Source organism: Buteo buteo, chromosome 6 (genome assembly GCF_964188355.1).
Source record: "Buteo buteo chromosome 6, bButBut1.hap1.1, whole genome shotgun sequence".
Lineage (NCBI taxonomy): Eukaryota > Metazoa > Chordata > Aves > Accipitriformes > Accipitridae > Buteo > Buteo buteo.
In genome coordinates this window covers 3,336,596-3,349,825 of record NC_134176.1, presented here as the reverse complement: position 1 = coordinate 3,349,825, position 13,230 = coordinate 3,336,596, and the positions used below count along the sequence as shown (strand labels likewise).

Genomic DNA, 13,230 nt, shown 5'->3' with positions numbered 1-13,230 from the left:
AAAAGAAAGCTTCTGCCATGCTGAGTGATTGTAAGTAAGAATTCTCTTAAAGTATGTAGGTAAAACAGAGTTTATCCAAAACTGCGTGGCATATTGTCTTGATTTCACCCAGCAATCTATTTGATTGATTTTTCTTAAAAATTCATACAATTTTGAACATGAAAGGGGTTAAATGGAAAATATCTTTTATTTATAATCAGTAGTCTTTTAGGAGTGATCACCTTAAAGAACCAAAAAGAGAAACTCTGTGAATAGGCTTTGCTCAAAGCATATTGCTACCAAGTGTATGGAGATGATATGAAAGCCTGTTGAATTCTATAATTCAATAAGTTTCTTCCTAGTAGTGGAGACAGATCTGGTCTTTATAAAAAGGAAATACACTGATTCTCGCTGCCTTTACATTTTGCTATTAGGAGCAAATCTTGAATTTCAGACTTTTTTTTTTTTTACTATGTTCGTTTGCACTGTGCAAAATTGACATTTCTTCTGGAAATAGATGAGTTTGCTGAAGATGGCAGAGTTTAGAATGGTAAGGAGCAAACAGAGAATCTTGGTCATTCCATCTTTTAACTTTGCTCTGAAATGTTGAGATTGACTCATTGAAGGAATGCTATGCTACGCAGAGTTACATAAACCAGCATTTAATTCTCGGCTATTTCAAACCTCCAAACTATTTAATAAAATCAGTTGTGAAACAGGACATTGTTGAAAAGATAACAGGAAAAACAGTATCTGACAATTAGCATTGACTCTCAGTAGAATGGTAAAGGGTTTTCTTTCTAAACTCTCTCCTGCTCTCTCCTGTTGAGATCTACTGACTTCTGAATATCTGACAAATGTTTTTTAGTTACATACATAGCTAGTTTTGAGTGTGCTTCCAGTAATAACGGTCTCATTGACTTGAAGTCACTGACCTCTCTGAGTACAGTAGATAACACCGTGTAAGAATATCTTTCATTTTTCCTACCCTTCTATAAATTAGATAAATCTGAAATAAAAATGTTTATTGTGTCACAGCAATTACAGGAATGCAGTGAAGATGAAGAGGATCGGGAGTGCTTAAAACAAGCCATTACTGCTCTTCTGAATCTGCAGTGCAGCATGGAGCGGATTTACAGCAAACACTCCCCAAGACGTCGGCCTGGGTAATAATCCACAAAACTACCCTGGTGTCCCAAAGTTGGCAGAAAAGGAGATAAATGATGTGGAAGGAATTGTAAATTTTTTTCTTGTTAGGTAATCTGTATATTTCCTTTTCAAGGCATGGCTTTATGTCATTTTTCATTGTAAATGGCATAGCAGCCCAAAACCTTCACGGTCCACTTCTGTGAATAATGTCAGTATCCTACTCCTTCCCTAGCCAAAGCAATGCATGTGGCTTTTTTGGAACAGTAAACTTGGTTAAGGTGTATTTAGGGCAAAGAAATAATGATATAAACAATGAATTCAGTTGATTATTTTTTTTTTCCTGTCTCTTGGGTCGGCAAATGTGGAATGTGCCCATCATGACTTTTTCTTTTGTTCATTCAAGGGAGCCAGTCTGTCGCTTCTATAACCGACAAATAAGAAGCAAGCACTTGGCCATCAAGAAAATGAATGAAATCCAGAAAAATATTGATGGCTGGGAAGGCAAAGATATTGGGCAGTGCTGTAATGAATTCATAATGGAAGGAGGCTTGACAAAAATAGGAGCCAAACATGAACGCCACATCTTTCTCTTTGATGGTTTAATGATCAGCTGTAAAACTAATCACGGTCAATCACGGCTTCCTGGTTACAGCAATGCAGAGTATAGACTGAAGGAAAAAATTATCATGAGGAAAATACAGATTATTGATAAAGATGACACATCTGAATATAAACATGCTTTTGAACTGGTGTCTAAAGATGACAACAGTATACTGTTTGCTGCCAAGACTGCTGAAGAGAAGAGTAATTGGATGGCTGCTCTGATTTCCCTCCAGTATCGCAGTACTCTGGATAGGATGCTTGATTCAGTGTTACTGCAAGAAGAAAATGAACAGCCACTGAGGTTACCTAGCCCAAGTGTATATCGTTTTGTAGTGGAAGACTCTGAAGATAACATTGTTTTTGAGGACAACTTGCAAAGCAGGAATGGAATTCCTATCATCAAAGGAGGAACAGTTGTGAAATTAATTGAAAGGTTAACATACCATATGTATGCAGGTATCCTGTACATTTGTGTTCTATATGTTTTTTTAAGGTTATGCTTGTATTGGTGATGAAATTAATCCTTTTATCTTTTGTTTGTTTGGGTTTTTCTCTGCATATAGTTAAAGCAAGTTTTGCAGAAAAAAAACCCCTGGTATCTGTTGTCAAATCAACTGGCTTTGCTGGCAAAGCTGTAAGAAAATTTGGGGTATGCAAGCCCTCCCCGCTGCCAAAAAAAAAAAAGTATCAGTGGTCTAATAGGAACCAGTAGTGTGTTTCCTGAGACCATCATGGCTCAAGCAGTGGTGCTGTTACAGGCTGTGTGACTGTGGAGGAAGAAGAAGGTTAAGGTTATGTTTATTATGCTCCAACCTGCCACTTTGTAGAAAAGGATACAAATCACAATTGGCATTCTTCAGACTTTCCTGTGAAAGTCTTTACTATCTTAAAGCCACAGAAATGAAACCTTGTAGTAGTTACATGAAGTGCTAATGTTGATGAAAGTGTTAGATCTTAGGTTTGGGGTGAAAAGCATGCACTGAAAGGGAATGCAGTGAAGCTGACAGAACGGTGCTGGTGGAAGTGGTGTGCAATTTTTGTAAAACTTAGTAATGGTCTCCTTTGTGCTTTTTACAAAAGTGCCCAGTATTTAAGTGAGTCTTTTTTGTAAGACCAAGGCTAGATAGTGTGGAGCTGTATATTTTTTAAAAAGTAAAAAAAAAAAAAAAAAAACCAAACACATTTCCCACAGTGAAGCTCAGTATTGATGCAACTAGTTGGTATACAAGTAGTCCGTAGTTGTGTTGTCTATGAGTCCTGAGTCATTAATTTCTAAAATGTGATGGGTTTTGGTGGATTGTAGAGTTAGCCCTTTTCCTGAATGAACTGGTGTATTTGAGTATTAGTTTGATAGCGTAACTTCAGTTTTTATAGCGCAACTTGCCACTTTGGCGTTGGGAATCTTCAATGAAAGCATTGCCTCTTGGGTTTCTGTGTGCTTTTTCCAAACAGTGTTTGGAGCCAAGACTAACAAAATCATCTCCCTCAGCCTCCATAAGGGCATTTTGATGACTAACAGCATGTGGAGGGACTCAGCAGATCTTGGTGGTGCTTTTTGTTTGTATTTAGGTCAAGATATGATTTTTTTTTCACTGTCAGTTTATCGTACATTTGCCTTAGTTTCATATTTGTTTGAAGCAGGCCTTGCTCCAGCACAATGGCTCTGCATTCACAGAATGACCTCTGTCATGTCAAAGAAGTCCCCAGCTGATACCACGATACCATGGGAGATAGCAGATGCAGAGTTAATAAACTCTTGAATTTAAATCACCAGCCACTCTTAGTAGCACATTGCTTGTACTTTCTGTTTTATTGAGAATGTCATTTACAGAAATAAGTAATTTCAAAAATAATACAAAGGAAGCTACACAGGTCAGAGAGCAGAGTAGCAGCCCCCATTTTAAAAGAATTGCAGATCTTGTCTGCAGAGCAGAGATACTACCTGCCTGTTCAGTGATAAGAGGAAGATTTACTTTTAAAGTGTTGTAAATAGTACTGAAGAGTGAATGTAGATGTGACGTGGAAGCAGAACAGGCCAGTGCAGGACTAGGGTGCAAACTCAGCAGCATTATCATAGAATGAGAGCACTATTACTCTTAGCTTGCAAGCACATTCCTATATATGGATCCCTTAAAAATGTTGAGCAGTGCTCTGCAGGGAATTTAAGCCTTCTTAAAAGCAGTGTTTGTCTTAATCTTTTGTGGGTTTATTGGAAGAAATTCGATTCCCACTTGTTGAAGACTGCTGGTCTAAGCTACCTGTACCTAATGCTGACAGATTCAAGACTATTTACAGAACAGCAAGAAAAAAGAAACCCCTAACAACCCCAAATCCACACTTCTGAGTGAACATATGCACATGCACTTTTCTAGGCCAGGTTTTCCTGTATTTCAGCATTCATTTGCTCCCAGGCAGCTGTGGAAGCTGCTGCATACCACACAGTAGCAGCGTCTTGCCTCCATCACCCTTGTGAGGGGGTCTGCTGCAGGGATGTCAGGATTAGGACCAGATGATGACCCTTCGTGGCTCACGGTGAAGTGATTTGTTTATTGGCTTGCTTAAGAAACTCTGTACAAGAGAGTGGAATTAAAAGAGATTAAGGGAACAATGTCTTTCCTTTCATACTTGTAATATAGCAGAGTGGGCCCAATAAAACACGTGGTAGCTTGCGGATAGGCACGTCTCATGGTAACACACCTACTGCAGCGGTGAGAAACAGCAGGAGGGAGGTGTGGTGGCTTGTGGAGATACCTGCAGCAGTTCAAGATGTTGTATATTTGCTTTGTAAGGCCTCTGCTGCTTGTCATGTTTTCCCTGTTGGCTGCTCTGCAGAGGGTAGTTGTGTGCTGCAGTGGTGTGGCTGGGGCAGGTGTGCAGTCCCCACTGCTGGAGATTTTTTAAGAACAGGTAAGATAGCGTTTTGTTGGGGTGGTATAGGTATTTTTGATGTGAAGAGAGTAGACAGCCTAGTTCTACCATGTTTTCTTTGTCTTTATGAAGCCATGGAATAGCTGCATATACAGGGAGTGTAAGTCATTCCGCATGCTGAGACTGAGACACAGTTTTTGAGAGAACATAGTATGTGCAGTTGAGTACTTTTACAGGGGAAATGTGTCAGAGGACTAAATGGAAATTTCACAAGCAGTATCATTTCTGGTACTTTTAAAATTACAGTGCTGGACTTATAACCTTAGTGTATTTTCTGCACTTGAAACCTTCTGTGAGTGTATGAGTCTTATTTCTGATATTTTGCAATTGGATGAAAAAAACCCCACTCCACTATTTTCTTACTCTATCTTTACAGATCCTAATTTTGTACGTACTTTCCTTACTACGTACCGCTCCTTTTGCAAGCCCCAGGAACTGTTGAGTTTACTGATTGAAAGGTAAGTACTGGTCATCCTTTCTGAAGATACTGAAAGGCTTTGTGTATTTACCTGCTCCTTTTCTGCTTGGATTCTCAGTGCCATGTGGCACATGTTTTAGTGAAGCTTGTAAAACAGTAACTTTTACAACGGGACACAGCAATGCAAGTTTTTAGTGCAAGCTTCCTTTTCCCAGTTTAAAGTAGTTACCTGAATTAAGTGTTAGCTAGAGCACTTGGTGTGCATCAGCTGTGGGGTGGTAATGTTTTGAACTGCTTAACTTGATCATGAGAGTGTATTCGAGTATGCCTAAAGTCTGGATGCAAATAAGAACGGAAGTGTTCTGAGCGGTTTGTTTGAAAGGCACAGACTCTTAATGTAAACAACATTTTAATACGGTGTGATAAAGCTGCTCTTAAGCTTTCTTCTAATCTTCACTTAATCAAGCTAGGGTAGTTAAAAACCTTATATCCTAGTCTAGACATCTTGTGATGACCAGAGAACTAGCGAATTATCAGGGCGAGAGCTGGGTGTGTTAGCACTACATAGCTAGGGGAGGAGGGAATTCCAGGCAAACTGGATATTAGATGAGTGCTTGAGTTCCACCGCACTGATATTTTTTTTTTTAAATGCAATTGCTCTTCATGTCCTACATAAAGGGTTTGTGTTTTATCTTAATTGCCATCGGTTTCTTGGTGCTTTTATTCATAGGTTTGAAATCCCAGAGCCTGAGCCCACTGAAGCAGACAGGCTGGCAATCGAGAAAGGGGAGCAGCCTATCAGCGCAGACCTTAAGCGATTTCGCAAGGAATATGTCCAGCCAGTACAACTCAGGTTTATTTGCTTTTAAATTTGTTCTGTTAAAGCCAGGTTTGAGTTCACTGATTATATGGTGATCCTGGAGACAGTAATCTCTTTTGGAGACTGCTGTGCTGTCAAGTAGAGACTTATCACTGTCTGCAACCAGACTAATATCCCAAACCATGTTCTGATTAGTCATACTGACTTCTGTTGTTGTTGCAACTGTACTTTGGTTCTCTGCCACTCACAGCTGTGATCACCACCCACAAGAACGCTGTATTGCTGCTATGTAAAGCGGGTGTGGGTGAGAGATGTATAACTGAAAGTGTTTCTGACTGCATTTTGAATGGATTCCTTGTTAAGAGGCCCTATGAAGATAGTTTCTCTGTTTCCATTTTTTTCAGTCCTGCTGGTATTTTACTCCCTTTCCCAGCCCTGTTGATGTATTTGCACAGACAGGGAGACTCTTGTCTGTACTGCACATTGCAACAGGCTGCAGTGAATCTTCAAGGTCTTGCTGACCAAGCTAACTGGGGGAACAGTTAAGTGTTTCTGGCATGAATGAGGCTAATTGTTTCCCTGATAGGGAATCAAGTCAGGAGGAGACACAGATCACAACCAATATTTGCTAGAACAACTTTTATTCGTTAAACTGTTTTTATGAGTAGCATCAAGATGTTACTGTTAATGGCAGATAACTATACGCACAGTACCCTCACACAGTCATTCATAGTTACCTGTTAGGAGCAACAGCAGTTTAGTCAAAGTGAAGGGTCATACTGACATGCCAGTACCTTCAAGTTAGGTGTTCAGACAGTCACTTAGGTGTCCTATCTTCATCAGGTACCTGTATGCGTATATGTAAAAAAAAAAAATAAAAAAATACTGTAGTGTTTGTCAATATATAGCTGCTGCCACCTTCTTGGATGCAGTCCCAAGTTATACAACCTCAGCGTAACCTTCATACTTGTGTGTGCTTGTGGCCTTGTACAGATTTATCAGACCCTTGGTGTTTTCAGTTCAGCAGCTCCTGTGGGTTCAGCAGGACCACTAGTCTCCAGAGTTATCAGTTCTTGGGAGAGCTTCACGTGCTACTTCTCAGCACATACTTTTCCTGATTTCAGCTTGCTGTTTTCTGGTAACTGTTTTGGCATCCATCCACGTCGGTGCCTATAGAACCCCTTCAGAGAAACTCACACAGAATGGGCTTTTGTGACATAATTGGCTCAAGATTTTAAATACTGTTGTATTGCTTTTGTTAGTATTTTTTGTAGCTTACTCTACTAGCTAGGATGGAAGTCTCTGGGGGACCGCCTCATAGTGCCCCTTACAGATGCATCTTCCTGCAGCACTGCTGACTGCCATAGCTGAGCACAACAAGTGGCTACCAATGAACTGGAATCTGTAGAAAAGTTTGAGGCAGCAATTAGCCATGTTTCTTGCTATTAATTTCCAAAATCAGTTTAGCACTTTTGCCTTCATATGCTATGTTTGAGCTGTTTGACACCTGTGCCCCGTTCCAAAGTTTCCAGAGTCTTTGGTTTTGGTTTCTGGTTTCTTTCCTTGTTTGAGAGATTAGGGTGCCTCTTATCGTAACAACTACTCTTTGCTGTCTAATTTATGCTATGGTTGGTGAGTTGAGTCCTCTTACTGTGCCTGCTTGATGAGATGTGCTGCTATTTAACACACACCCTTATAGTTAATCTTTGAATTTAGGAGATACTACATGTTTCTAGTAGCTTGAAACTCTTAACTGTCTTAGAGTTGAAAATACGTTCCTGAATTTGAGCTGTTAGGTTGGTATGCCCAGTACTTTGTGAATTCCAGTATTGTTAATAGCGTTGATTGCTACTTCAAGAGAGACCTGAGGTTTGGGAAGAAGGTGGAGAATGTGAAGATGCTCGTCTCTCCCTCCTTCTCTTCTTTCCCTCCCTAATGCTTACTCCTCATCTTGCAGAAAATGCTGTAGACATGGTGTGCAGTACACAGGCAGGGAAATGGTAATGTCTTTGACTAGACGAAATGCATGCAAAGTCATGAGAAAGAGGGGGTGCTAAGCTGCAAATGCAGTCAGCACAACCAGGCAATCTTTCTTGCTTTTTCAGTATTACTGCCATGATATCTCAAAGGAAAAGACTGATTAGATAGGATCCTATATTACTGTTATTGGGAACTTGTTTCAAAACATCACTCCTTTTGACAGTTAGAAGCTGTCATTAATTTCTAGCCTAAATGATCTGTTTGGGTAGCCATTCTTTCATGTGATAAACCTTATTCTTTAACTTATTCACTGGAAAAGGAGAACTATTTAATTCTCGATGTATTCACATAGAGCACCCTTCATTTGACTAACCTAAACCAGCCAACTTCTCTAGTGCTCTGACTCACAACAGACTGGCAGATTACAATCAGTTGTCTGCCCTATCCCTCTCAGATGTTCTTGCCCCCACTTTACGGGGCTGAGACACCACCAACAGCAGTCTGATGCACAATTAGCACTGGTTTACCTTAATATCCTGAGCTGCAAAGAGTGGGGGAGTTCAGCAGCATCCTGCATACAGCTGAGCCACTTCTGCAAAGGGGTGATGGGGCAGGAGTAACCACATCTTACTGTAACTATCTCCTCTGAGTCTGAGACCATGGGCTCTCCATTAACCCCATCATCCAGTCCCACCTGTTGAACTGGCACAGGGAAAATCTGTTGTACTAGTTGATGTAGGAGATTTTTGCTCACCCTTCAGGTAAGGTGATACGGTGCACCCCAGTAAATCAGAGTTTTGCGGTACGAGCTCGACTTGTTTTGCCTCTTCTTCAGGTAAACAGTTTTTTATTCTGTTACACCCTAAGAGTAGAAAGCAGAAGAGCAGTTGTAGTTAACTTTGAGAGGCTTGTTTATTAGTGGTCTGTTTAAGAAAGTGTAGAGAAAAACCAAGAGAAAGTTTAGTGTTATCCTTAAAAGAAGTACTGGATCTAGTACGGCCGTTTGTGTAATTAAAAAGTTGTAAAAGTAGGGCAGTACACTTGCAACAACTTCTAAGCTGAAATTTCTGTACGGGAAAGAAATAATTATAAATTTGTTTCTTACCAAATGGGAGATCCTAATCAGCTTTTTAGTTTAAAAAAAAAAAAATAAATCAGAAAATTACATTAGAAATACCAGTTTCATCTGATTTTGATAAGTTTTTTCCTCTTCTGAAACCACCTCAACACTAGCATTCTTTATATAGTATTTAAAAACCCCACCAAACTATATATATGCCAAGACTGGAAAATTAGGTTTTAAATACCTGGGGACTTCTGTGGTCATTGGTGCCATGCTTAGTCTTTGTTCTGCCCCTCTGTCCATATGTATTTTGATAGTCGTCAACTACATGAATCCGTAACTCGTTTTTTGTAGAATTGTGTTTCATTTAGTGTTTATGTAGGACGAGCCTTGGAAGTCCTTAAAAATGAAACATAATATTTTATTTTTTCTCTCCTTCCTCAGAATATTAAATGTTTTTCGCCACTGGGTAGAGCACCATTTTTACGATTTTGAAAGAGATCTGGAGTTACTAGAGAGATTGGAGACGTTTATTTCCAGTGTAAGAGGTATGGTAATTGGTGGTCCTGTTGTTCTTCCACATTTTGGTACAACCTGCTGGTCTAACCCTGACAGGTTTTAGGCATGAGAATATCTTTACACACATGAGTAATTTTAATGACTTTAATTGAGCTGTTTATGAGACTCTACTTTACATGAGCAAGCTTTGGCCTGGAGCCTAAACAGCTACCAAAAATTACTTCAAACATTATGATATTTACCTTAAGTGTATTTACTTCTGGACAGTAATGTTCATCCTTGCTTGACTCTACAATAGACTTGTTAGAATTCAGACTGTCACCTTCCTTCTCCCTGTGTTGTATTCATAGAGAATTCCTTCTCTGTTGGTTACTGAGACTGGGTTTTTTCCATCTTGTTCTTTTCCCATTTATTAAAAGTTCTAGCTGAAAATGATTATCCTTTTAGGAGAGGATACTTGACCCATTTGGTATCACTTCCTCTGGAGCAATCCTTTACGAACTGGCAGATTTTTTTTGGCAGCCTGAGTGGAGGGCAACAGTGTTGGCATATCAGTTTTAGTCATTATTCTGGCAATTCTAGACTTGCCTTTTCAGACTGCCAGACCATACATTGGGCAGTATAATTCTGAGACAAACTTAGAGGGTGGTAGTTTATCTTTTGCAGAGGTCTCCATGCTAGCTATTGCTGACCAGAGGGGAATAATTCGATATTGATTAGTCCCTTAAAAGCTATTTGTCTCGAACTGCTGAAGGTACTTCCTGTCTTGTCCACTGTTTTGGGTGCTGTAAATGTTGGACTGATAGTGTAAACATGTATTTCTCTAAACTTTTTGTTCTGCAGTGCACTAGTACAGCATGTTGCAAAGATCTCACTTGAAGCTTGTTGTTTACTTTTTTAGTTGTTCTCTAAGTAGATAAAGCTAGCAGTCAAAGTGAAGATGGTTGCAGCTGAGGGGAAAAAGTAAAATATAACGTATGCAGGGTCACTTTTTTCCACTCAAAAGCTGTCAGTAGATGTGGTTAAACACAACTGGGCACCCAAAAATGTGTTCACATGTGTCTGTATTTGTCAACTGATACAGGTGCAGGAACCCATAAGAAAAAAAAGGGAACTACAAACCTAATTAATTTGCATGCAGAAATGCAGAATTTTGAGTGCATGTATAATTTGGGGGAGGTGGTTTTATTAGATTATCAAAAGTCATTTAAGATAATATTTTAAAAGGTTTTTTTCATGGTTTCTGTTTTGCAGGAAAATCCATGAAGAAGTGGGTGGAATCAATTGCTAAAATCATCAAGAGAAAGAAAGCTCAAGCAAATGGAATTAGTCACAACATCACCTTTGAGAGCCCACCTCCCCCAATTGAGTGGCACATTTGGCGTGTTGGGCACAGCGAAACGCTGGACCTCATGACTCTGCATCCTATAGAAATTGCTCGACAGCTAACGCTTCTCGAGTCTGACCTTTATAGGTAGGGATAGAACTAATCCATGTCTTTTTCAGATTATTTGAGCAAGAAAGAGTCCTAAGCTGTAGAATCAGTCAAAAGTACGTCTCCTTGACTTTCAGAGTTTATGGAAAGAGGTTTTCTTGCCATCTGTTCAATATCAAAATATGTAAGGCAAAAAAAAAAAGTTTTTTCATCTCCATATCAGACTTCTGACAACATAAATAAGTACAGGAAGGACACTAAAATGTTACAAGTAGATAATACTAACTTGTACTGTCTCCTTGTTAAAAGCAAACTTAGTGTTACATTAGTAAGAAATGCTTGTTGCATCATAAAAGGATAACACAATTGTTTCTGCTCCTTTCCTTTATAGCTAGCAAAGGCCCAGGTGTTATATGCATATAACCATAGCACTGTTACATCAAGGTCCTCTAATCTAATTCTGAAGAGTTTTTTTCGTTTGGTACCATAGGTACTTGGCTGTTTCCTAGCTCTGTTGTTACTTGTGATAAATAGAGCTAGCCTTGATGTGAGAGCTAGGTTTTGCTGGGTAGAAATTTTCTAAAGTCTTACAAAACTTCAAGGTGAAGCATCCTTTTGTGCTTCAGTGACAGCAGGTTTTTCTATTGAAATAGGCCACTTTACCAGCAGGTTGTTCGAAGTATTTCAACTTCCTATTTTTTTAAAAAATTGTAACTGACTTTGAGATGCTTTTTAAAATAAGCTTTCAGGAAATTAAATTTACTGCTTTGTAATTTTCTTACCTGAAAATGCTTATTCAAAAATGCCAATTTCAATTAAGATAAAAATGTATTTCCTTCTATAGTCAAATACTTGTCAAAAAGTTATTTTAAGTAACTGTTTTGCAGTAGATAAGATTGGTTTGTATTTGTGAAGAATCAAGTCATGATGAAGGGAAGAAATAATCTTTTAATGCAAACACAGAGTATAAAATTATTATTTGTATTGAGCATTCTTCTGCATCTTGCTTTGTTGTTATCAGGGCAGTACAGCCTTCTGAACTCGTTGGTAGTGTGTGGACTAAAGAAGATAAGGAACTTAACTCCCCAAATCTATTGAAAATGATTCGTCATACTACAAATCTTACTCTTTGGTTTGAAAAGTAAGTACAGGTGGTGATAGTCTTGTGGCATTAACTCCTACTGAAATCCCAAGAGAAATGTTTTTCTGCTGTTTGAATTCTGTTTCCTTGAATCTTGAGGTGGCTGTAGGGTATTACAGTAATTCCCGTTTTTGGTTCAAGGGTGTGTGCCATGCCGATCGCATAGGCTCCCTCTTCCTGAGTCTGGAAGGTTCTTTCCAGTTATGTCCACTTGGTCAGCACAGGTCCTACTTAACTTTTCTACAGTACATCAAAAGGTGTCAAAGGCAGTGCAGGACTTGGCACCACTTTTCAGCATCCCTGATGAAAGCACTGTTGTGTCTGTCCCCTTATCTTAGTCTCTCTTCCTTCTCACATGAGATGATAAAGTACTTCTGAGGACTTGGCCAATGCTGCGGTCAGAAGGGTGTAGCAGCTTGTATGTGTATACCTGACCTAGCGAGTTTAAAATGCTGCTGTAGATACAGCATGAGAGTCACCCTACTTATCCTGGATCTTGCTTGGGGTTTGCTTTATTATTTTACAGGGTATGCCAAAACCTTTCTTGGCTTTCCAACTTGAACATATGTAAGATGTGATTACATAAATTTGTACTTGAGATTCTTGAGAGCGCGCCAAAATGTGCATACTGGATGTACTGTACAGTTTTGCTTGGGAAATTTTGATTTAGTAGCTAGCAAAATGTCAGGTTTTATTTATCAGTGTTTCTCAAATTATGTCTCTTGATTAGGTGCATTGTGGAAACTGAGAACTTTGAAGAGCGAGTGGCTGTGCTGAGTAGGATTATAGAAATCCTGCAGGTTTTTCAAGATCTGAATAATTTCAATGGTGTTTTGGAGATCGTCAGTGCAATGAACTCTGTATCAGTGTACAGACTAGATCACACATTTGAGGTAAGTTTTGGGCATTGCTCTTGAGGGGGGGATGGGAAATAATCAGAATCCAGAAACATCTCACTTCTAAAGTGAAATCCATAGTATCCATATCGCACTTGCTTTCATGGAAGTAAACAAGTGTGAAATGTTTGAAGTTATTTATGAGAAAACATACAAGATGGGCTGGGTGTCTCAAAGGGTCTGTAAATAGGAAGTGGAGCTTTTCAGCAGATTTTTTTTCTCATGAGTATTCAGCCCCAAAAGGGGAAATGCCACGATCATTCAATTGTTGTTCCTTACCCTGTCTGAGATGAACCTCT

General features: G+C 39.2%; 1 protein-coding gene across 2 annotated transcripts in view; it reads left to right on the top strand.

The window, feature by feature from the left end:
* Positions 1-13,230, top strand: part of SOS2 (SOS Ras/Rho guanine nucleotide exchange factor 2) — a 55,991-nt gene that overhangs the window by 33,325 nt on the left and 9,436 nt on the right. For both annotated transcript variants that reach the window (XM_075029443.1, XM_075029442.1), the window contains 8 exons: positions 1,018-1,145; positions 1,532-2,187; positions 5,036-5,117; positions 5,808-5,930; positions 9,385-9,488; positions 10,714-10,933; positions 11,916-12,035; positions 12,766-12,928. In XM_075029443.1, the coding sequence (XP_074885544.1) occupies positions 1,018-1,145; positions 1,532-2,187; positions 5,036-5,117; positions 5,808-5,930; positions 9,385-9,488; positions 10,714-10,933; positions 11,916-12,035; positions 12,766-12,928 (1,596 nt within the window). The remainder of the gene's footprint in view (positions 1-1,017; positions 1,146-1,531; positions 2,188-5,035; positions 5,118-5,807; positions 5,931-9,384; positions 9,489-10,713; positions 10,934-11,915; positions 12,036-12,765; positions 12,929-13,230) is intronic.